The sequence below is a fragment of the Euprymna scolopes genome, chromosome 2 (assembly GCF_053919585.1).
Source record: "Euprymna scolopes isolate OS-2025 chromosome 2, ASM5391958v1, whole genome shotgun sequence".
Taxonomy (NCBI): domain Eukaryota; kingdom Metazoa; phylum Mollusca; class Cephalopoda; order Sepiida; family Sepiolidae; genus Euprymna; species Euprymna scolopes.
The window spans coordinates 26,554,098-26,580,755 of NC_136483.1; the positions used below are offsets into that span (position 1 = coordinate 26,554,098).

A 26,658-nucleotide genomic window follows, 5' to 3' on the forward strand; every position below is an offset into this window, starting at 1 on the left:
GGAAATTGTAGCCATTACAAAGCTGACTTTGATCTTAACAGCTCAAATTGAGTTGTCTCCCCCTTATTTATAAAACACAGAGGATTAAAAAATAACGCCTCACTTAGTCATAAAGGTTGATTTTTTTTTAGTTTAAAAAACTACTTTATCAATTTACATGATTTTTGGAATATGATATCTTCGTTCCGTAACAGTAAGTACATCATAAAGATTTTTTGGTTTTGAAAATAGGTTTAATTCGAAATAAGCACCGGATGTTCAATGTGGCTCTTAATGAGGGCAACTGGGTTTCTGTTTACTTGTGCGTATTTGTTTATACACCAGTCAGTTTTTAGGGTGGAACTTTCTCCACCTGAACCAGATTCAGAAGTTTGGCCGTGGTGATGACAGCACATATAGATTGTTGCTAACAACGTGTGATTTTATACGGACACCACGTTGCATAGAATTGATATCACGTTGTATGCCGCCAAACATGATCAGTTCCCCACGACCCTTAACTAAGGAATAAGAAATGGCTTCCTCAGGAATGCAGTCCGAAATGTTCTCCCTCACCTGCTGCCAGGTGACAACCTTCTCAGTGACCACTTTACTAATATCTAAATTGTGTAGATGCATACGTGACCGGGGTTCTTTAGGGGTTGATGATGAAGGAAACGAGGAGGTAGTGGTCCCTGGAGTAAGATTATTGCTACTGCAGTTTGGACCCAGATTAGAGCCCTGAGATACTCTGTGATTATTTCGTAAAAAGCCTGTTGAGGGTTGTGGTCGATGCTGCCGCTGCTGCTGTTGTCGCTTTATCTTGTCTTCGTACCGCTGCAGCATCTCTAATTGCTTTTGTCGGTTGGGTCGCATGGATAGATGATAAAACCGGGAAGAAGATACATTATTTAATGGCGAATGACCAGGCAAAGGCAAATGTCCACTCCCAGAGGTAGACGGCAAACTATTGGAAGCCGAAGCCCCTGCTCTACTTGCAATGCTGTTTGCAAAAGAATTACTGTTAATACTTCCATTACAAGCAGATCCATCGAATCGGTTTGAATGAGAAACAGATCCGTCGTCTGGTGAGGATCTGTTCAGAGATGATTCACTTGGTAACGATCCATTGACAGAGTCTCTGCTGTCCATAGTAAATCCATTCAAAGAGCCTGAGGCAGCAGTATCTACAGAGGCAGAAGAAAGTGCACCGTTTGGAGAAGGTGCATTACTAGATGTCAATTCATCCATCGAGTTAACGTTGTTCGCAGAAAATCCAGTAGGATATGCATGTCCCGATGAGGCTCCATTTACAGAAAAGTTGTGAGTGAATTCGGCTAATTTTCGCTCCTGAGATGACAAGTGATTCATGTCCACACCATTTCTTTCGCTTGCGTTTGAATTCCGAATGTTCGCTGATGCCAAATCTGCATTATGATCCCCATGAACGAACCAAGAAGCATTAGCTGCATCCGTATCATTTTTCTTTCTTGTAGAGCTGTCTTTCCACCGGTCGGGTCTGTCAGCACTTGTAGATCCAGCCTGAACTGCTCGACTGGATGTAGATGATGACAAATGAGAAGAGCGGTTGGGCTGTGGCTCCTGCCAAAAACGCTGTCCTCGCAGTTGGGACCATTTAGGCAGAGATGGGGGAACCAGCTTCATTGATTTTACAGGCTTACTCAGCACAACCACCGTATCATGGACCTAAGAAGACAAAACAAAATATGAAGTGAAGACAAAGCTAAAAGAAGTGAATATAAATTAAACATGAATAAAATTAAGTTGTAAATATTGCGTGAGTAAACCCACTAGTATATAGACTGGTTAGTTGAAAAAAAAAAAAATAACAAAAAAATGAATGTGCAGTCAATGTCAATTTGCTCAACTCTGAATAAGGATATGGAAATTGATAAAAACAAATGTGACATAAGACAACTCAAAGAGAAAGTGAGGAGAAGTCCTTTAGTTTGTTGGAAGCATGCTACATGTAAAATCAGAATAGGCTGACAAGATATGATTCAGCAGTGATTCTCTCTCTCATTCTCCCACCTCTGGTTAGTGCTTTAGAACAAAGATCAAGTCAAATAAACCTCCTCTATCTTCCAATAGTTTTGTCTTGACTTGGTTCTTTTTGAGTGTATAAATGAGGAGCTTTGATTTCAGGATGAGATGGACCCTCAGTCGTAAAGAACACTTACAAGCAGCTAACAAAGTATGGGTAAAAATTCTAAACTTTCATGCATTTTGTTATAAATAACAGAAACTGCATGTATGGCACAAGGTTAACACGAAAAAGAAATTGAATATCAAATTATTGTAATATGTTTTATTTTGTTGTTTCCATTTAATCCTAGGAATTAATTACAAATATATTTTTTTTAACTGTATAAGTTTTAAAAGACTAGGCATAGAATTTGTTTTTTTTAATTACATTTTCACCCCAAACAAGGCACATTGCCACTTTGATGTAGGGGGCTACTATCAGGGACATAAGCTACAGGAGTACTTTATAGTTGGGCAGCAAGATGTGGGTTCACTTTACACTTGAACTTCTGCATGTTAGTACAGTTGGGGAAGTAGAGACTCTGAAGGGAATTCTAAAGTCGAGCGGTTCTAGGGAAGAAACTACTGGAGTAGAAGGCTCTCTTACATCTAGGGATCTCTGTGAAGAGATGGGATTTAGCTGCTTGTCGGGGGTATTTACGTCGATGGGGTACAAGTGCTTGCAGTTCATCAGAGCATTCACCGTTAAAGTATTTGTAGAACAGGTAGAGGGAATTATCAACATATGGTAACAAATTTATCACCTTGTGTTTAACTCACCAAATCACTTTCATATAGTTGTTTCTCTTTGACATTTGGTGTGGAGCATTATAGAAACAGAAATGTGATAACATCCCTCACCCTCCTTCGCTGTCAACAAAAATTATAAACATGTAAAATAAATACAGTATTTCTACATTTACCTAGCATAGATCTTATCCTAACAAGAAATCAGTGATGCTAGTATGGTTATGTGGAGCCTTTATCCTCCTGGATAAACTGTTTCAGAAGTCTGGATGTCTTAGATTGCAGGAAGGTTGGCTAACCAAGCAAAACATGGAAGCAAGTAATTAAACAAGACAGAATAAAATTTAGAGAGTGGACACGCTGAACGGAATTAGTTTTCATTATATTAGAAAATGTTTGATTCTTGAACAAGATTGGTTGTTTTTTAACAGAATATTGATCCTGTTAATTCATTTAATGCCATGAAAGATTTTTTAAGTTAGAATCTTATGTGTACATTATTTGTAGTAGTATTAGGTTGTATAAGTTTCTTTCTTTTTTTTTTTTTTTCCATAAAACTTATAGCGGTAATATTTGGGAAGTGGGTAAAGAGATTTTTGTGTTTTTGAAATTTTCTTGTAAAGTCCTGTAACTTTTCAGAAATTTGAATATATTGTCCACATGAAGAATGGAAAAACAAGATAATTCAAAGAAGTTTGCAACCTGAATTCTTTATGTCATAACTACAATTTCAAGATGTTCTCCTTATTCATAAAATTCTCTTTGTACTAACACCAAGGTGAATTAAAAACCAAATATTTTTGTTTCCTAGAAGTGCAAATTCTCACATTCTTTTATTTTGGAGACTCAGAATACAAGTCATAAAAACACTTTTTCTCCCAACAAATATGACTTAGTTTACATTTCCAACCCAATCCTAAGAAACATGATTTGGAACAAATACACTGAGGACATTGCCAAGGTTGCTGCAAGGAACGTGGGCTCTCTCTACCAGGCTAGAAGATTACTCACCCCTGAGAGTATCTTGTATTACTACAAAGCCACCATTTGCCCATGTATGGAGTATTGTTGTCACATTTGGGCTGGTGTATCTGCCACTAGTCTCTCACTCCTAGATAGGGTTCAAAAAAGAGTTGTCAACTTAATAGGTTCCGCACTATTGACCAAACTTCAACCTCTGTCCCATCATCAAAATGTGGCATTTCTGTACCTGTTTTACAAGTACTTTAATGGTAAGTGCTCGGATGAACTTAAAGCACTAGTACCCCCTCGATGTGAATATCCCTGACAAGTACCAAAATCCTAACCCTACACTGTAGATATCCTTAGATGCCATAAAGCCTTCTACTCTGATAGCTTCTTCCCTCAACTTTGGAATTCCCTTCTGGTGCCCTGCTTCCCTTATTGTACTGACATGCAGAAGTTGATGTGTAATGTGAACAGACATCACACTGCTCAACTCATTATGTAGTACCCCTGCAAATCTGGTCCCAAATAGTAACCCCTTATGGTTGCTTGGGGTGACAAAACATTACAAAAAAGTTATTTTTATTCTGAACTAAATATGGGAGCTAGGCAGGTTAGAAAGCAGAAGAAGTGGTACAACGATTGTTTGAAGGAAGATATGAAGGGGCGTGGAATTGATTACACAGCATGGGAGGTGAATCCACTTAGGAGAACAGAGTAGAGGAATAGAATAAACGTAGCTGTTGAAACATTTCAAAGAGAATGCCATCACATTGAAGAACTGAAAGCAGCAAGAATAGTGTGCTGTGAAAATCAGCTATACACACAATTATCAAATGATAATGTATGCCTGAATTGTGATAGGATGTGTGGATCGTGATTTGAACTGTTTTCTCATATAAGAATTCACGAATGAAGTCACTGGAAACCCATATACTCAATTCAAATGATGATCATGATGATGAACCCCAGAAAAGAAAACATTTTTTCATTCTGGTTTCTCATCATCTACATATCCTCCTCTTCTTCATCGTTATCAGATGCGGGTTGCACATTTGCCATGGTGAAATGAATAAGTTTCTTCATTTAAGTTCTTCATTTACGTTGGTTTCAATATGCCATTAATTGAAATCGTCTTCCTTATCTTTAATAAAGATGTGTACATGACTTACAGCCAGAGCCGACTCTAGTCTGGACACCTTCAGCCACAATAGCAATGAATCAGAACTCTGCTGTGAAAAAGTAGATCATAAAGTCATTGAACGAATGCCATGTCATTCCCCAGAAAGATTGCACTAGTGGGAGCTCAGCATCCACTTGCATGCAACATAGAATATAGGTGTTGTACGTTACCATTCGCTCATGCATAGAGCATTGTTGCAATATCAGAGCTGGTGCATCTTCCACAAGTCTCTTCCTTTTAAACAGGGTATAAGAAACAGTCTCCAATCTAATAGGTCTCGCACTAGCAATCAAGCTTCAACCCTATCCCATCAATGCAATGTTTCATTCCTGTGCCCATTTTACAAGTATGTTAATGGAATATACTCTGATAAATTCATAGTATTTGTACCCTATCAACATAATTACACCTAACTTGCAACAAAATCTCGCCCTTTCACTATAGAGGTCCCGGAAAGCTTTCTACTCTCGACTGCTAGACTTTGGAATTCTCTATCTCTTTCCTGCCTCTTTGACCGTTTAGAAATTCAAATTTAATGTGAACAGATGTCTCACTGTACAATCCAGCCATAGTACTCTTGTAGGCATGGTCCCACATAGTAGTGCCTTACATTCTTGTCTGAGGGGAATAAAAAACAAACGACTCCAAGTGACAAGTGAGAGTGAATGACAGGTTAAGAATAGAAGCTCACAAAACTTTATTCATTCAGCTTGTACCCACAAAAGAGCTAGAAAAGATCTATTTACTTTACAAGCAGGGTGGCACCAAAGTTGGGGTGCACTGTATTCTGATTGGAGCACTTTGATTTCTTCCCAATGCATGTCATCTGGTCCGAGAACCAACAGCCAAACATCATTGAAAATCTGAAATAGATAAAAGAAAAAAAAAATTGTATTAATCAAAACACCATATTTAAAAGAGAAATATATTTGTCATGAGAAGAGGTTACAAAACATAAATTATGACAACTAGCAAATGTAAGCTCCCTCATTATTTTGCTAGCTTAAGGAGGAGTGTCATAATGAACCAACATATACTACAATCCTGAAAGGAGAAGGTTATGCCTTGGTGGGTGGTCTTATGACAACAGGTATCAGACTACTAACTCCACACTAAACTGCATATTGAAAGATTAATGAAAGTAATAGTATAATCTTGTCTTCAGACATACCAAATCTTCATTGGTAATAGAGAGAAAATCTTTTGTTATAAACACTGGACCTTACATGTTTTGCCAAGGAAACTGATATCACTGGAGTGATAAAACCAAATGAAGTGGCTTTTAGTATAAACATGTACACATTTGCATACGTTACAAATTTAGTATAAACATGTACACATATGCATACGTTACAAATTTAGTATAAACATGTACACATATGCATACGTTACAAATTTAGTATAAACATGTACACATATGCATACGTTACAAATTTAGTATAAACATGTACAAATATGCATATGTTACAAATAAATATGAACAATGTCTCATAGTGATCAATGTTTAAACATTAATTTATCCACAGTGTCCATATTGTGTTTTAGTGATTAGAACTGCTGACTATCAAACATATGGTTGTAGGTTAAATCCTGGTTTGGGGTGGGTGCTAATCTGGCAGCACTGAAGAACTGTGATACAGCAAAACAATGAGTGTATTTTTTTTACTTGGAAGGTCACCACTTATCAAGGTCCAGAGGCCACTCAAGGATAAAGGTTAAGTATTAGATAGATGGTGAGACAAGATCAGTCACAGTGGAACTTGGGTAGGGCTAGATTATCTAAATGGATGATTCAATAGGAATTTATTCACATTTGACTTGAAGATGATCAGGTAGTAGTCAGCTGGGAAGCAGACAAACAGTATTTTGTTGCACAAATGAACAGCTCTAGGAAAGAAACTGCTCATGGAATTTTTGTTTAGTTTTGGGTACAGACAGGGAGTGAGGAAAATTGTTGGCGGCTGTTTTAGCTAGGTGAGTATTTGCTGTGAACATTTTACAGAGAGGGACCATAGATTGGAGCTCAATCAAATATCTACCACAAAAGTATCAATAGAGCAAAGACAACATCTTGTATGTGAGGAAGAGGGAGTAGGGAGGCGAAAAGGTCATTGACCACTAAATTTTGAAGATGTCAAAGAAGGAAAAGGTGCTTTATGGGGCTCCACCCTAGATGTGGTAACTGTACTCCATCTTAGGACATATTTGACTCTTGTAAAGGTAGAGGTAGAGGACTGCGTCATGAGATACTCTCTGGAGTGATAGAATGATCCAACCATTCTTCCAGTGATTTTTGCAACAGATCTGATATAGGTCTTCTATTTCACGTTGGGGTAAAGGTCGGTCCCAGAGATTTGTCGAAGCCGGGTGCTTCAATGAGATGTGAGCCATTCATTTCAACAGGGGCAAAGCAGACATCTGAGTGTTGGTGGTGAAAAGATGGAAGTTTGCTTTTGGATGTATTAAAGTAAATAGCTATTTCTTACCCCATTGTATTACACACTCTAGGTTGGAGGAGATAAAATCTGCATGATCCTGATCTTTATAAACTTTTGAAATGTTGCTGTAGATGGTAGTATCATCTGCATAGATGTCGACAAATGAACAAGGAATGTGATTTGAAAGGTTGTTGACGAAGATCAGGAAGAGTTGGTCCATGATGGATCCCTTAGGCACCCCAGCGTTAATACTGTGAGCTTTGGATTTCTGCTCATCAATGACCACTTGGATAGACCTTTCAGAGAGAAATGATTTGATGGTTGAGAGGACATTTCTACCTATGAAATAAACCTTTGTGCTAGACCCTATCAAATGCCTTACATATGTCAAGAGCTATTATTCTAGAAACGAAGCCTTCATTTATAGATGCACTAATCCTGTGTGATATTACTGTCAGTACATCAGCAGTTGATCTCTTAGAACGGAAATCATATTGCATGACGCAGAATAGGTTAGTTTTGTTGAGGTAGTTGACAACTTCTCTCTATTTATCACAGACTCAATTTACTCATGATGTACAGGAGGCTGATTGGTCTGTACTGAGATGCAGAAGATTGATCTCCTGTGTTTTTAAATACTGGACAGACTGTCAATGTTTTCCAAGGTGTTGGCAAGCATCTTTCCTTAGGGCAGTCATTAAACAACTTTGTTAGTATTGGAGCTAGTTCTGTTGTAGTGTTTTGAGTACACTGATTTATAAAATGTTCATTCACGAAACTTTAGCTTTGCCCTGAAGAGTTCCTTGAGCTGTGAATGAGGTTGGACACCATTTCTTCTCTTCTTACCTGGTTTGGACCTCCACATCCTCCGATGATGAGAATATGGTTGTCATCAACTGCAATCTGAAAAACAGAAAATTGAGTAGAAAGAAATTCTTATCAAAAGATTATTTTGGAAACAAGAAAAAAAATATCCCTAATATTTGTATTTATACAAAAAAAACAAAAACAATAAAGCATTTTTTGTTAGTCACTTATTGACTTCAAAATTACAAAATAGAATTTCAGAAAATTTGCAGAAGCAAATCACCAATTTGTGTTTTGCATTCCTTTATATTAAAAATTTTTGCAGCTCACTTTTCCCCTTCACATATAGAAATTCTGAATAACCTTCACTTATAGAAATTCCCAATAACCTTTCTTTCTATTTTTATCTTTTTCTTTCTCAGATCAGAAAGACGTTTGTGTTCCCAAATTCTAGAAAATATCTTTTAACAGTCTTGTCTATAGCACTGTCGACTGACCTTGGTGACCCTAGCTGGAAACGATCCGATCAGAGTCACAAATTACACCTGTTATTTGAATATCTTCATTGCTGGGAAATAATTATATTTGTGTTTATCGCTATATTTAATTAATTTGTAGGTTTCTTTTTCCTTTTTCAATCTGACAACATTGTCATATGTAAAAATATACCAGCAAGGCCACCCGGCACAAACACTGTTATATCATTGCTGTGCTTAAAAATGTTTATGTTTATGGACATCTAGCACAAATGTGGATCCCACAATATTATTTCACCATACTTATCTAAAATCTATTATTTGCTGATGACACTATATTCTCTAACAAACTCGAGGGGAAAATGAATGAACACATATCAAAGATAATGGCTAAAACTTTAGAGCAAGACTTCCAATCTGTAGTGGAATGGAGATGAAACTGGATGGTAACATTCAATGCTGCCAAGACTAAGTTTATTTCCTTTAATAATTACAAGGAAGCTTCTCAACCATTGATTGCCATGGCTAATGATACACTGCCTGAAAGTATTTCCCTCAAGATCCTAAGCTTAACATTCACAAACAACATGAATTGGAACATATACATTGAGATAATTGCCAAGACTACTGCTGTAATGTTATGACCCTTTAGGCTGTGATCATAGCGTAGTATCTGTTAACTGTGGCAAGCGGGGTCAAGGGTCAAAACATTATTATTATTGTAATTGTATTCTTATTAATTGATTTGAGCGACGGATGCTCGCTGGATCAGTTATTATGATTAGAAGAATAAACAATTAAACTGCGGAAGAAATGATTGACATGTGAATCACAAAAGGAATGTGAAAATAGAAAATATATGTAAACATTATTTTGGGGTTTTGAATAAACAAATAACTAGCTGTGGACATTAGGTTGGTCTGAGACACGTAATTAGGTGACGTAAGAGAACATGTGATGTAGTTAGTTTAAGAGAGATTTAGAGAGTTGAGGATTGACCATCAGAGCGGTTTGACGTCTAGACAGGGGTGGACAGACAGCTAGGGAGCGAGCTGTAAGAATAGAAAATGTAGACAAACTGCAAATCCTGTGAAAACCATATGAGACAACTGTAATAAACTTATATTATAAAAATATAAGAGTTGTTTTAATGGTTTCACAAATAAGAACAGATGTCTCAATTTGATGGTGCTGATCACTTCATGGTTCGTCACGGAGCAGTGGGAAGATACAGAAGAACTCTTCAAGAAAACAAAAGGTATGAGGCATATATTATTCTTCTTACATATGAACTGTAAAAATATCCCGTGTGATAAGTCTGATACAACATGACTCAGTTTACATGTCAATATCATGTCCTCCTGGATAAACAACACTCATATGATTTATATTTTTATTAATTGTCTGTTAAAAGAACAATATCTTACATCCACTACATAACACATGACACGTTTTAATATATCATCTCCTCCAATATAAACCAATATACAACACTGCAAGAAAGGTGGACTCACTCTACCGTGCTAGATTACTCACACCCAAGAGTATCCTGTATCTCTACAAAGCCACTATTCACCCATGCATGGAGTATTATTGTCGCATCTGCCACTAGTTTGTCATTCTTAGGTAGGGTTCAAAAAAGAGTCGCAAACCTTTATCCCATCGCTGAAATGTGGCATTCCTATGTCTGTACAAGTACTTTAATGGTAAGTTCTTGGACAAAGTCAAAGACTAGTACCCCCTCTTGCACGTAAATACCCCCAAGACACCCGACAAGCAGCAAAATTCCACCCCTACACTGTATAGATCACTAGATACCATAAAACCTTCTACTCTGATAGCTTCTTCCTTCGACTTTGGAATTCCTTCCCAGGCCCCTGCTTCCCTGACTGTACTAACATGGAGAAGTTCAAGTGTACTGTGAACAGGCATCTTGCTGCCTAACTCCCTACATAGTATCCCTGTAAATCTGGTCCTAAATAATATCCCTTAGTGGCAATCTACCTTGTTTGGGGTGAAAACACAGTAAAAAAAAAAAATACTCAAGTTAAGTTAGAAAATATATCCAGTTATGGGAATCTCCAAAACCTTTGTCAGAGTTTGCGACATACTTTCATTCTAAGAACATCAAGTACAAATGTAAACCCTATGATATTATTGTACCATTTTGGAAAGAACAGATACTACACTTAGATCTTTTAGTTTGTATTTTAGTTTGAGTTTCTTTTTTCTTCTTACAAGGTGGTCACCACTTATCAAGGCTCGGAAGCCACTCAGGGATAAGGATTATTGTAAGTACAGTATGTTAGTGTGGAGATTTAATAAAGTGTCTACTTAAGGGGGTAGTTCATCAGGAATTTGTTTACGTTGGACTTGAAGACATCCAGGTAGTAGTCAGGTGGGAAGCAAGCAGACGGAACAGAGTTCCACAGGTGTGCAGTTCTAAGAAAGAAGCTTTGTTCATGGAATCTACGTTTTGATTTAGGCACAGATAAAGAGTGGGGAAAATGTTTGACAGTGGATTCAGCTAGACAGGTGTTTTTCGTAAAAGAATAGCGAAGGGGGCCAAAGATTGGAGTTCAGACGAGCACTTGCCATGGAAATAACGATAAAACAAAGATAGGCTCACAACGTCTCTTCTGTGGGAGAAAGGTTGCAGGGAAGAGAAAAGGGCATCCCCCCACTAAGCCACGAAGTCTATTTTGTACTCTGTCAAGGCAGGATAGGCTGTTTTTAGCAGCTTCTGCCCAGATATGGCAGCAGTATTCCATCCTTGGACATACTTGACTTTTATATAGACAGAGAATTGCATCAGTAGTGAGATATCTTCTGGAGTGGTAGAAGGATCCCACCATCTTTCCATCGACCTTGGCAACAAACTTGATGTACGTGTTCCATTTCAGATCAGGAGTAAAGGTCAAGCCCAAAAGCTTGTCAAAAACTTGTCACACACATTTGATATAGCAGTAAACAATATCATGCCTCAAGAATAAATCAGAATAAATAAAAAAAAAAAAAAAAAAAAATTAAAAAAAAATTGTTAGTAGGAGTTATTAGGTACAAATTAAGAAACTTGGTTTTGCCCTTTAACAATGTAAATGTCAGTTGAAGTTAAGGAATTTTATTTCTGATTTATTATTTGTTGAATTTGTAATAGAAGTTTTAATACTGATAGAGTTTAGAAGTGCAGGGGAGGTAACTGAGGTAATCTATCCAATGAATGTTTGTAAACAAGTACTATTTTTGTATGAAAGTTTGGTAAACGGATTTGTTCATTAAGCAAGCTCTGATCGTATTTCATAATTTTTTTCAACATTTCTTGCCTTACTTCCAGGTTCAAATTAAGATATTACTTGAAAATCTATAATTTTTGTTTGAATTTTCTGATCATGATAACTATATATGTTAAATTAAAAAAATGTCAATTAAAATTTTTGTTTCTTGTCCAGAACTCACATAAAAGACAAAAAGAGAAAAAAAAAATCTGTAAAATATCTGTAGCCATGATGAAACTATCATTCCAAAAATCATATGAATTGATCAATTTTTAAATGATTAATGAAAATTTGTAGACATTACAACAAAAATTCCACAAGTTTGAATTATTGCTGAATTACTTCCCTTGTTTCTGGAAATTATTTTCAAGATGGTGACATAAGATAATCGTTCATCCTTTACTCATAAAATTCAATTTTCTTAGTTAAAACTAAAATAAAACTACTAGATCAATTTATGCAATGTTTGGAATATATTTTTGTTCCATCATTGGGTATGTACATCATACAGATTTTTTAAATTTTTATTTTTTTTAATATAGGATAAATTCTGGATAAGATCTAAATTTTTTCATCTCCAATTTAAATGAGAAAATCGTTTTTAGATGTGGACATTGTGTATTTTGATAAATGTTTATGAATGTTAGCTTTACATAACTTTTCCATTAAATTTTTGACTGTTTAAGATGCTGTTTGCTTTTGAATGTCTATGACTGGATTTAGAAAAGATAATTACCTTATTTAACTTTTAGAATCTTATATTAAAAAATAAATTGCTAGGAAAAAATAAACTATTTTTAACATATAAAAAATAAATTTCAAATATAATTGTTATTTTTTAATTAGCAGACCAAGAGCAAGCGCAAAGCATTTTCTTGAATGATGGTAATGGAGAAATACTTGTAAAGCCAAGTCCATTCACAACTATTCCCATGTGGTTTGGTTGTTTTATGGTATATGAACCCTTTTCAGGTTATTTAATGCGAAATCCAATCATTTTAGAAAAGAGATTTTATGCTTCTGATTTCTTTATAATTTCAAATATTTATCATATTTGGTTTGGTTGTTTTGTAGAAGAAAATTGTTTTTGTTTTTAACTTTGAAGAACATGGTTAAGTTTATTGCAAAAGGAAAGAAAAAAAAAACAATGACACCAATATTTGATGCATTTTAGATCAGGAAACCAGTATCTTCAGACAACCTGATTTAGTAGTATGACATACCCGGTGTGGCATTTACTTAACAGAAACTATTGAGGAAGTCCAGTATAACAGGGGTCTACAGCTCCACAGCGATCAGTTGAGATATACATCTGTCAAGAAAAATGGCATATTTTGATTGTCAGTGAATTTCTACCGACACGGATACATGTCCCAAAGTTGTTGTTGTTACTGATGAGAGTGTATTACTAATTAGTTCATGTAAATTAGCTTTACTTTCCAGAAGATGACCTACGACCTGTTCGGTCAATGTTGGTACATCGTACATTAACATTGAGAGCCACATTTTGAACATTCTCCTTGAAAATCCATCTCTTCTGAATACTAAATCAGTAGTGAAAATAGGGATATAAGCTTAAAATATATACATGAATGTAAGTTCTCTTTTTAGCAGAATTCTGCCTTTTTAAAAGAACAGTAAAAGCGGATTTCCACTTAAATCTTTTGAGCGTATCATTCGCAAGTTCGCAGCATTTTTTTTTTTTTTGATTTTCCTTATAACAGTTCTCTCTGATTTCTGAAAAAGTTCATTTTGCCCTGGCGGATAAGACTCTAAGCAATTCATGACAGGGTTAAGGGAATTAGATGACTTTTTCATCAAAAAATGACGTTGTTTCTTTCCCGTATATACTCACTCTGTGACTATCTTTTAATTTTGACTTTCTTAGTTCAAACAGATTGAAGTTGTTCAGAAAAAAGTTGTTTTTATGCTACCCTCTCTCCACACAAAATGGGCAGTTGGATCAGCGTCAGTACGTTATAAATTAGCAAAAACATTTTGTAATCTTAATTGATAGCAAAGATAGAGACATATGATCTCATTTGCCATTCATCATCAAACATACGCTGCTACTCTTTACATTCTCTGTTTCTTCTTTATTTACATCAGGGGTTCTCAACCGGGTCCACATGGACCCTAGGGGTCCATGGAATATTTCTGGGAGTCCACAGGCAAAACATAACAAAACTTATCATAATTATCATAGTTGTTGTAGAATACTTTATTTGCATTTTAATTAGTTTTCATTTAAAAATAAAGCTTAATTATATAATATTTCTTTGATTATTAAAACCTCAAAATTTATATGAGTGAAAAATAGGAGATTGTCTTATGACCAATAGTTATGAAGGGGTCCACCAAGATAAAAAGAAGAGAAAAGGGGTCCATGAGTAAAAAAGGTTGAGAACCACTGATTTACATCATCATTTTACTTTCATTTTCTGCTGCTGTTACTCATTCTATTCCTTTCTTCCCAAGCTAAAACATTCAATGTGCAAACAACTAAGTAAAACAAAATTATCAGAGTTTTAGCATGATATGAATACAGTAAAATTAGTTCACAAAAAAATAATTTATGTTTTGGAATCGTGATGATTGATAAATCGTATTATTTGGATTAATGTTTTCATCTTGAATGTTATTTTCACATTTCAGTCAAAATAATCTGACTTTCTTAAGGCGTATTTCGTCAAACTTGGGAATCTTTCTGTTAAACTTGTAAATCTGCACAGATTTTCAAATGAAACAAAATGGGAGCATGTGGATTAAATAAAGGCTCCATTTGAAATTCCATGAAAATTCCCGAGTTCAACAGAAAGATTCCTAAGTTCAACAAGACAAACCTGAAGATCAGAGGTTAGATTAGCCGAATCATTATGAAAATAACAGTAAAGATGAAAACAGTAGTCCAAATAATCCAAAATATACATTTCAAATTTAATTTTGCAACTAGATTTTTCATTTGTAAGAATGTTTAATCAGATTTTTGTAAAAAAAGATTAAAGAAATATAAATAAAACGTGCATGCTAAATTTAATTTCTTATCCATACAGACACCAAATCTTTATTATAGTAAGATCAAAGTGCTCCTATAACAACTAATGAATTTCTTTGATCTTATTATGATGGAGATTTGGTGTCTGTATGGATAATAAGTTAAATTTAATCTATTTAATTTGGTGTATGCGTACTGCCGAAAGTATTATACACATAACAGATATCAATATTGAATTTTAAGTAAGTAGGTTTTAAAATGGAAAACTATTTACCTGGGATTGGCCATAACGTGGACTAGGTTGTGGACCATAAATTTCCTTTTTGTACCAATATCGCTCAATGAAATCAAATACCCAAATATCATTTGAACTGAAAGTAAAAAAAAAAAAATAGTTGATATTATAAGCGCAGCAGTAGCAGCCAACAAACATATTCAGATAAAGAGAGGAGACAAGGAAGTAATTCTCATATATGGAAAAGGTAAGAAAGAGCATGCTATATCACTTGAGAGAGAGAGAGAGAGAGAGTGGTATATGAACTGACAGTAAATTTGGGTGGAATAACTTTAAATATGTGAATTTAGGTAATTTTCTAGTAGACTGTTTAATACAGATGTATATTATATACAAAAGGAACATTCTACCTCCATGACTTGGAAGGGATGACCTTTTTTTTTAATCGCGTTCATCCCAAACAAGGCACATCACCACTTTGACATAAGGAAGCTACTATTTGTGACCATGTTAGGGGAGGTGAGCAAGATATTAGTTTACATTATATTTAAACTTTTGCATGTCAGTACAGTCAGGGAAGCAGGTAACAGAAAGGGAATCCCAAAATCTAGCTATTAGGGAGAAGAAACTAAGTATTTAGGGATGTGTGATTTGTTGCTAAACAGGTTTGTCAAACGTATTACGTGGAGTTGGAACAAGTGCAAGGAGTTCATCAGAGAACATGCCATTAAAATACTTGTAATACAGGTACATGGATGCAACATTGCAGTGATAAGAGTTGGAGCTTTGTTGATAGTTTGGGACATATTAGATTGGAAACTCTTCTTTGGACCCTGTCCACAAAGGAGAGACTAGCAGTAGATGTACTAGACCAGATGTGGCAACAATACTCCATACATGGGTGAATGGTGACTTTGTAGAGATACAGGATACTCTCAGTTATGAGTAATCTTCTAGCACAATAGAGGGAACTCATCTCCTTTGCAATGTCTTCAGTGAATTTGTCCCAGCTCATATTGCTTGTGAATATTAAGTTGAGAAGTTTGAAGAAAGAACTCTCAGGTAGGGTGTTATTTGTCATGGCTATTGATAGTTGGGAAGGCTTCTTGTAATTGTTACAGGAAATCAGCTTAGTCTTAGTAGCATTAAATGTGACCACCCATTTATGGCATATTCCACTACAGACTGGAGGCCATTTTCTAAAGATTCTGCCATTGACTCAGATTTGTATACATCCATTTTTTTCCTCATGCCTGTTATAGAGCATTGTATCATCTACAAATATATCCATCTCAGACACAATGTTATCAGGGAGGTCATTAATGAATATCAGGAATAATAGAGGCCATCTTCCAACTATCTGGAAAGCAAGATTCAACAAGGCATTTGATGTAGAGTTTGGAAAGTATGGGGGCTAGCTCAGCTAAGCATTTCTTAATTAGTATAGTAGGAATGAGATTGGGCCTACATACCTTGAAGGTGTCTAAGTTTTTTATGATATCACGGATATGAGAAGTGGTGATTTTCAGCTCATCAAATGTAACTTGAATCTGCATAAGGACATTTAAGAGGAAGTTGTTTGTTAGCTCTAGGGTGGAGTTTGAGGCGAATCGTCAGGAAAGCAGTTCCACTTTCTCGGTTGCCATGCATGCAACCTCCTGGTTGTTGGATAGTCGAAGAATTACTGATTGTCCTTTACTCACTACACTGTTATAAATGTTGTAGAAATCACGAGTTCCAATCTTTTGCGATTCTTGCAATGTTTGAATTTCAGCTCACATCAAAAAAGTTCCTAGCCAGCCTTTTTAATAAGGAACTGAACTGCAGACCATGAAGTGAATCCAAAATGGTGACAATATACATGTAACAATAAAAAAAATGAAACAACAATTTTTAAATAATTATAGTACCACACCATATCAAATAGTACTCACCTTAGGTGGGTTGAACCAGTTTCTAGAAGGAAGTTTCATAGGAATATCAAATTCACAAATGGTCCCTAGTCGCTTGTATATTTCTGTCAGGAGAAATGACAATGTTAGGTTTTTGCAATTCTTGCAGAGGTGTGTCAAGGTCTTTCTACATACAGTGCCTGGTATTTCCAAATGGTCACCCAGCTGGTACTCACCAGGCAATGTTGCTAAATCACCAAAGATAAGTGATATTGAGTCGTTCATACTAAATTCGTGACCATTTAGAAATACCAGGTGCTGTATGTGCTCTTCACATACTTTTCTTAATCTTATGTCGACGTTGTTTCCAGTTGCCTTGGAGTTCTCCTTGCCACTGGAATCAAGCAATGTTGATTCACACGAGGTGTAATAAGAATTTTGAAATCCTTGCTACACAATTAGATATACAATTTCTTTACAGAGGGTAGCTATTGTCTTCCAAGCCTGAACAGAGCCCATGAATACGCATAATAACTATAAAAATAGTGTTATAAGATGGGGAGGGGTACATAGGAATATAAATTCAACTTCAAGAAACTATTCATATACACTGACCCGACACCAGGAAAATTAGATCCACCAAAAACTATCATAGAATCTTTGACCACACAAGCTGAATGGCCTGCAACCAACTGAGGCATGATCCGTGATGTCACGTAGGACCACTTATTTGTGTGAGGAGTGTAGATATGAAGTTCATTAAAGAAGCGGGCAGCCTGGAAAATAAAAATAATTTTTAATTTGACAGAAAATAATTTGAATAAACATTCAAAAAATAAAAATGAAAAACAAAAAAATGATTTTGATTTCAAAAAATCATTAAAATTTAAGGCTTAAACTTAGGAGGCATTCAGAAGAAATTGAAATTCAAGGAATCTTGCTTGATTGGTGTTTAATGACTATGGATCAAATTTAATGCAAATCTGAAATATTTTATGTCTATATTATAAAATTGAAGATTAATTATTGATGTCTAATTGTCAGAATAAAAATCTAAATGTTCACATAGTTTCCACCTTTCTTTGCCTGCCCCTTTTCATGAAACTAAGTTAAACTAACAATAGCCCACATTACTTACTCTTATGCCATGCATAAGTGTTCCAAAATTTATAATGATTGGCTAATTAGTTTATGAGTGAATCCTGAACATACAGATATACAAACATATACACATACTTAACTTTATATAAACATATAAAAATTTATAAAATTAGGTATTGTTTTATAGTAATTTTGTTCAATTAATAATTTAATGACTAAACAATACCATAATTCTTTCCATATTATATTTAAAATTTTATAGTGATAAAAAGGGGAATAATTCTAAACAAAGAAAGTAAGTTATCACTCCTTATAGATCAAAAGACTAGAATCCAAGCAGAGGAAAGCAACATGGTAGACATCGCTTGGACTTTCAATATCGTCCGTACATAATTTGATGTTTTTGCCATGAATAAATTGTGTATAAAAATACAATGAGCTGGTTTACTTGTTATTTGAATATTCAACGATCCTGACATCCCATTCTCCAAACACAATGGAAAAAAATAATTTGGTAAAAAAAAAAACCTAGTTCAAATTTCACTCCTACCCAAAACACAGCATAGGCAAAAGAAAAAAAAAAAGAAGCAATTTAATTAAAAAAAAAAACACTAACTTAGTTAAAAGACGACCTCCCCCCCCAAAAAAAAAAAAAAAAAATAGAAGAGTATAATTAAAAGAAAAAACCTCAAAATAGCATAATTAAAAAGAAAAGAAATGAGGCGGGCATGCGGGGGGTCCCCTTCCATGAGTGAAAAATTTATTTTTATCTTGATTAATGTTTGTGCGAAATTTCAAAAAAATCCAAGGAATGGTTATTGAAAAAAGTCCCAAAAAATAAATGGATGAACGATTTGGAGGCAATTTTACCCTTATAAAGCCCCCTAGGAGGTCAACCAGGTCTGATAATAATTTACTTTCACCATGACTAATGTTTGTGTAAAATATTTTTTAAATCCAAGGAGTGGTTATTGAGAAAAGTGTGAACGAACGGGAGTGAATTATCAGGTCCAATCCGTCCTTTGTTGGGGAACACCAAACAAAAATGAAAAAAATGAAAAACTCCAGAGCAACACTGGATGGGTACATATAGTTTAGAGTATGTTGATCATAATTGATAGGTTTTCTTTGAATGATTATGTACATACCTGATGCAAAGGAGAAGGTGTTGGGTGACTCCATCCACCAAAAAGAACTAAGCTATCTTTGTAGACAACCATGCTGGCACAGGCCTTTGGAGATGGATAGTTCCCTTAAAAAAATGATACATTTCAATAAGAAAAGGACTAGAACATTAATTTGATGAACACTTAAAAAAAGTGTTCCACAATGAGGTTAACAACTAATCTCTATCTATCTACTATCATATAAGAGGAACTTTGTGTGTGTGTGTTCGTTTCCTATGAACTCGAAAATGGCTGGGCAAATTTTTATGAAATTTCATGAAGGTATTTTATGTGTCTAGCAGTGTTCTTAGATAGGTTTTGTATTAGAATGTCTTCAATAAGTATCGATAATCGAAATAACTTGATGAAAGAAGGAAGAGGCGATTTTGACAAAAGTTAACACCTTACACAGCCTAACATCACAAGTGTATTTGAGAAAATTTATTAACAAACAAACGAAAATGGGTGATTTTACCGATTTCAATGACAATAAAAATATGAGAGTATGAAACATTCGTTAATCATCATTCAATGCCAGGCAATGTCGAGCTCCCCTGCTAGTAAAATCATAGAACCAAACCAAAAGAAGTCGCTAATTTATAGAACAGAGTTAATGAAATGTTAAATTTGTTAACTTTCAACTTGGACTTTCCACCACAGACGTTACTGAATGAAATATTACAAAAAGTACAAAACAAGAACAGAATGAGATTAATAAAAAGCTAGTCTGGGTGCCCGGCGTTGCCCGGGTGTTTGGGGGATTGTGTGGAGCAAAAAAAAAAGTGGTAGTAGGCAGGCAGGATCAAACCATGACGCGAAGGTGGAAAAAGTGAAAGAAAATCTGACGTCTTACTGCTACTCCATGATGCGACCGGAAGTTCAGAATGTTAAAATTAGGCAAAGTCAATCCAACCGATACGATGACTTGCAAAACACTGACCTTGTAGAAAACTGCCCAATTGATGGTGAAGGAATTAATGTTTTGGGCCAATTTTTCAATATTTGTCGTCCAAGACTTCGAGCTTCAAAATGATATTGATCTTGTGAAAATCCGTCGCCTCTGTCAAAAGTTTTAGGCAGACATACATACATACATACATACATTTAAACAGACAGGTGAGATTTATCTTATAGACTAGCCTGGTTGCTCAGGTGTTTGGAGGTGTGTGTTGAGCAAAAAAGTGGTAGTAGGCAGACACGAACCCATACCACGAAGGAGGAAAAGAACATGAAAAAAAAGTGACGTTTTTGCTGTTGCACCCATCGCCAAACAGGAAGTGATGAATGTTTAAATTAAGGCTAGTCAATCAAAAAGAGAGGATGACTTTCGAAAATATTGGCAAAAAAAGTGACCCCCCCCCTTTAGAAAAGTGCTTGGTTGAGGGTGAAGGAATTATTGTTTTTAGCCAATTTTTCGATATTTGTCGTCCAAAGGGTCAAGCTTCAAAACAAACCGATTTTGTAAAAATCGGTTACCTCTGTCGAAAATTTTAGGCATACATACATTTAAACAGACGGGTGAGATTTATATTATAGAAGATATGATGAAAGTAAATAGCCAGAATAATCTACCTGTGGCAAGAGGCCGCACCCATTGTCTTGTCGCCAGGTTGAAGCGCCAAAGGTCATTGAATGTAGTATTAGTGGAAGTACATCCACCAAAGATGTACAGAGATTTGTCATAATAACAGGCACAGTGAGAGTAACGTTCAGTTATGGAAGGATTGTCGCCGGGTAAAAGCTGCGTCCACAAGACTTGAGAACAAGCAATGGCATCATGGAAATTTTGTTCCAGCTGACGGATGACACCTTGAGAAAGAGAAAAAAAATAATAAGAAAATAATAAAACAGTTGATATTTTATCTTAATAAAGTATTTAGTAGTTCAACATGGGCTGTTGAGTCAATAGACAAATACTCATCTCGATTGAGACTCCTGAGATTTTGAAGTCAGGCTCCAGTCTAAGAAATCTTATATGAGTAATAATTCATAGATCTATATGATACTAAAACTTGCTTATTTTCTTGCACATTGAATGTTTTAGATGATGGGAGGAAGAGCAAATGAAATGAAGAGCAAGTGATGGGAAAATGTAAAATAGGAAGAAGAATCGGTATAGTTGTAGAAGAAAGCAGCTTAAAAGTAGAATAAGATGGTGATAAAGTCGGTGGGCTCTCTCTATCATGCTAGAAAACTACTCACACCTGACCTGCATCTCTGCAAAGCCATTATTTGCCTATGAATGAAGTATTGTTTCTACATTTGGGCTGGTACATCTATGACTGGTGTCTCCTTCTTAGACAGGGCACAAAAAAAGGAGTCTTCAATCTAATGGATCCTGCATTATCAACCACACTCCAACCCCTGTCTCATCACTGCCATGTTGCACCCCTGTGCCTGTTTTACAAGTACTTTAATAGAATGTGCTGGCGAACTTGTAGCACTAGTGTCTCTTGATACAAATACCAACTAACCTGACAAGCAGCAAAATTATTTCATTAGGAAAAACAACTATTGATATCCAGACTAGTTTCTTTTTAGAGTGTTAACAGGACAAATGTTGTTTAAACTGACAATTTTGAGTTTTTCGTTCATGACCAATAATAATTTTTTTTTATTTACACAAGTATCACCACATTATCAAGGCCAAAAGGCCACTCGAGGATAAGGGTTAAAGAGTGTACAGTAAAAATTGGACAATATAGTAATCAATTCAGTAAATTTGTTAACTTATATGGAACGGCTCATCAAGAACTTGTTTACATTAGACTTGGGACATGTATCTGTGTCGGTAGAAATTCACTTACAATCAAAATATGCCATTCTTCTTGACAGATGTATATTCCAACTGATCGCTGTGGAGCTGTAGACCCCTGTTATACTGGACTTCCTCAATAGTTTCTGTTAAGTAAATGCCACACTGGGTATGTCATACTACTAAATCAGGTTGTCTGAAGATACTGGTTTCCTGATCTAAAATGCATCAAATATTGGTGTCATTGTTTTTTTTTTCTTTCCTTTTGCAATAAACTTAATCATGTTCTTCAAAGTTAAAAACAAAAACAATTTTCTTCTACAAAACAACCAAACCAAATATGATAAATATTTGAAATTATAAAGAAATCAGAAGCATAAAATCTCTTTTCTAAAATGATTGGATTTCGCATTAAATAACCTGAAAAGGGTTCATATGCCATAAAACAACCAAACCACATGGGGATAGTTGTGAATGGACTTGGCTTTACAAGTATTTCTCCATTACCATCATTCAAGAAAATGCTTTGCACTTGCTCTTGGTTTGCTAATTAAAAAATAACAATTATATTTGAAATTTATTTTTTATATGTTAAAAATAGTTTATTTTTTCCTAGCAATTTATTTTTTAATATAAGATTCTAAAAGCTAAATAAGGTAATTATCTTTTCTAAATCCAGTCATAGACATTCAAAAGCAAACAGCATTTTAAGCAATCAAAAATTTAATGGCAGTTATGTAAAGCTAACATTCATAAGCATTAATCAAAATATACAATGTCCACATCTAAAAACGATTTTCTCATTTAAATTGGAGATGAAAAAATTTAGATCTTATCCAGAATTTATCCTATATTAAAAAAAAATAAAAATTTTAAAAATCTGTATGATGTACATACCCAATGATGGAACAAAAATATATTCCAAACATTGCATAAATTGATCTAGTAGTTTTATTTTAGTTTTAACTAAGAAAATTGAATTTTATGAGTAGAGGAGGAACGATTATCTTATGTCACCATCTTGAAAATAATTTCCAGAAACAAGGGAGGTAATTCAGCAATAATTCAAACTTGTGGAATTTTTGTTGTAATGTCTACAAATTTTCATTAATCATTTAAAAATGATTTTTATTTTTAAATAAAACCACTTGATCAATTTATATGATTTTTGGAATGATAGTTTTATCATGGCTACAGATATTTTACAGATTTTTTTATTTGTTTTTGTCTTTTATGCGAGTTCTGGACAGGAAACAAAAATTTTAATTGACATTTTTTTTTATATAGTTATCATGATCAGAAAGTTCAAACAAAAGTTATAGATTTTCAAGTAATATCTTAATTTGAACCCGGAAGTAAGGCAAGAAATGTTGAAAAAAAATCATGAAATACATTCAGAGCTTGCTTAATGAACAAATCCGTTTACCAAACTTTCATACAAAAATAATACTTGTTTACAATTACCTCAGTTACCTCCCCTTCACTCTCCAATCTCTATCAGTATTAAAACTTCTATTACAAATTCAACAAATAATAAATCAGAAATAAAATTCCTTAATTTCAACTGGCATTTACATTGTTAAAGGGGAAAACCAAGTTTCTTTATTTGTACCTAATAACTCCCACTAATACTTTTTTTTTATTTTTATTTTTTTGTTTTTATTTATTCTTGAGGCATAATATTGTTTACTGCTATATCAAATGTGTGTGACAAGTTTTTGACAAGCTTCTGGGCTTGACCTTTACTCCTAATCTGAAATGGAACACATACATCAAGTCTGTTGCCAAGGTCGCTGGAAAGATGGTGGGATCCTTCTACCGCTCCAGAAGATATCTCACTACTGATGCAATTCTCTATCTATATAAAAGCCAAGTACGTCCAAGGATGGAATACTGCTGCCATATCTGGCCAGGAGCTGCTAAAAACAGCCTATCCTGCCTTGACAGAGTACAAAATAGACTTCATGGCTTAGTGGTGGGATTCTCTTTTCTCTTCCCTACAACCTCTCTCCCACAGAAGAGACGTTGCGAGCCTGTCTTTGTTTTATCATTATTTCCATGGCAGGTGCTCGTCTGAACTCCAATCTCTAGTCCCCCCTCGCCAATCTTTTACGAAAAACACCCGTTTAGCTGAATCCACTGTCAAAAATTTTCCCCACTCTTTATCTGTGCCTAAATCAAAACGTAGATTCCATGAACAAAGCTTCTTTCTTAGAACTGCACGCCTGTGGAACTCTGTTCCGTCTGCCCACTTCCCACCTGACTACTACCTGGATGTCTTAATGTCCAACGTAAACAAATTCCTGATGAACTGCCCCCTTAAGTAGACACTTTATTAAATCTCCACACTAACGTACTGTACTTACAATAACCCTTATCCTTGAGTGGCTTCTGGGCCTTGATAAGTGGTGACCACCTTGTAAAAAAAAAAAAAGAAAAAAAAGACAACCATATTGTAGTCAGCCGGAAAGCAGGAAAACAGAAGACAATTCCACAGGCGTGCAGTTTAAGAAATAATATTACTTATTTTGTGTGTCACACTTAGATCCGATTGACTGTCGTTTAATTGTTATGGACTACCATTTCTTGTAATAAATAATTTTATCAAGAATTCTTCATAAGTTTTGGTTTCAGTTTCAATTTTAGCTGAAGGAACTCAAGTTATATATATATATATATATATATAGATATATATATCTATAATATAAAGCTGAACGTCTGTGTGTGTGTGTGTGTGTGTCTGGTCACGAATAGGCTCCTATATGGTTGACTATTATAGAAAACTGATCACATATAATGATAGAAGATGTAGCTTGATTTTTCTTAGCACTGATTTTGGACATTACCCGTATGCTTTAGTGTCGTCTGCCTTTTTAAAAATTTCTCGATTTTTCAGTTTGTTCCATCACTTTCAATTGAAACAGTTGGGTTAATACAGGTCCTCAATTTTTCAACGCTCACAAAATGGTAAAATATTTTGCCCTTTTTTTTCCTATTAACTTATTCATTTTTATCGGCCAAAACAGCATGTGCGACATTTTGGACATTATTTAGTATAGCCAAGAAAACGAAAGGGTGTTAACTTAAGACTCGACAGCATTCGCATTTCAAATGAAATTAACACTTTAAAATAAGTTTAAAAAAACAAAAAAAAAAAACAGGTAAGTAGAAGAGTAACTTATCGTGTTTATTCCGAAAGTCGTTTTTAACATTTTTAAAAAAAATTGTGGAGGTTGGTCCAAATGTAAAAATTTACCTTGATTTGTTTATCGCACGAACATACAAACTTGGCCGCCAGTGAATAACAGTGCATAATACAGGTCTTTATATCTCGAAAACTACTTGTCTCTGCAAGTTTTAAATGAGATTTTCTTATTCAGCATAGCAGATAACCTATAAAATTCGTCATTTAAAGAAAATTGTGAAGGTGGACTTGGACTGGACCTAATGGCACATTAGGCTAATGGGTGAAAGTGCACAGCAGGGGACTACCCAAAGGCTTACCTTTAAGAAGTTGATTACGAGGAGATTGAAAATAAGAAAATACCTTTCGGACTAAACACCCCCAACCTCCCCCTGTTAAGAACGGTTTTCGGACCCCCACCCCCTGTTAAGAATGGCTTTCGGAATAAACACTCTTTAGCGGTTAGACAACCAGTGTACATTGACCCGAAATACCCTTATCTTGTTTGTGGTATTGACCTTTAGGTCAAGATCACAGTGAAGTAATAAGTATCTGTTCACACTTGTCACTTCGCCGACTTCGCCTTTTCTATCCCCGGTCAGTGGAGAAGAAATCCTTCATGACTGAAACAATTTTTATTTTTGTTTCTATCCTTTGAGGAGCTGGATTTTCCCCACATTAAAAACCGACCTTGTATCTAACTTTTCTCTCGTGAGGAGGCAAGTAAATAGGTATATTTATTAGTTATATATTTGTTTGTTTTGTTTTTTTTGGCAATACTGGAAAATGCTGGACATTTTTTTTTCGGTCTGTGTTACTTAAACTATGTTTTATTATGTTTTTTTTTTTTTTGTTTTTAATTTATTTCAACAATGTTTACTGCATAAGTAAAATTTAGTAGTTGTATATAATTTTATGTATTTCAAGTGAGCTTGTTTGTTTCATTTCAACGAAGGAATTTGTCAGGCTGACTGCAGTTAATTAGCCTAGAGAATTCATTCAATCGAATAAAACACAGATATTTCTGGGTAGCCCACTTGCCATAAGTAGAAGTTTCCTTACCACTGCTTACGTCTATATTATCGACAGCTGACTTTTTGGTATTGTTTTATTTATGTAAAACTTTTCTTACCTAAGACTAATCGATACCATTGCCGACAGACCAACTTTGCCGATTGAAGATCCCTATAAGGAGAAAGATGGAAGAAAATGTATTCAATTAACTCCTCGGGTAGATCAGATATATAAACTGCTTGTTGGTTAATAGCCTCGGCATCATCCTCTTGCTCAACCTCCATTTATCACGGCGATTACAGAAGAAACGATTAGGGTAGGGAAAATGAAGAAAGACACATCGAAAACGGGAGTTAAAAAAAAACAACACCAAACGTTCGAAATTGATGCTGTAATAGC

General features: G+C 35.0%; 1 protein-coding gene across 1 annotated transcript; it reads right to left on the bottom strand.

The window, feature by feature from the left end:
* Positions 1 to 211: 211 nt before the first annotated feature.
* LOC145290039 (uncharacterized) lies at positions 212 to 26,658 on the bottom strand. Its single transcript, XM_080136456.1, has 8 exons — positions 26,378 to 26,658; positions 20,879 to 21,115; positions 19,289 to 19,392; positions 17,655 to 17,815; positions 15,187 to 15,283; positions 8,206 to 8,262; positions 5,668 to 5,784; positions 212 to 1,686 (listed from the first exon to the last, which is right to left on the bottom strand). Exons 1-8 carry the CDS (start codon positions 26,541 to 26,543, stop codon positions 364 to 366), a joined length of 2,262 nt encoding a protein of 753 aa, XP_079992582.1. The 5' UTR covers positions 26,544 to 26,658; the 3' UTR covers positions 212 to 363.

Bases quoted from the DNA above. Each gene is read 5' to 3' on its own strand.
- LOC145290039 (XM_080136456.1), bottom strand. From the start codon at position 26,543: ATGGAGGTTGAGCAAGAGGATGATGCCGAGGCTATTAACCAACAAGCA. The intron at 15,284-17,654 runs GTCAGTGTATAT...TTTTACTTTCAG, and splicing joins TCTAATTTTCCTGGTGTCGG to TTCAAATGATATTTGGGTAT. The intron at 8,263-15,186 runs GTAAATAGTTTT...TCTGTTTTTCAG, and splicing joins CACGTTATGGCCAATCCCAG to ATTGCAGTTGATGACAACCA.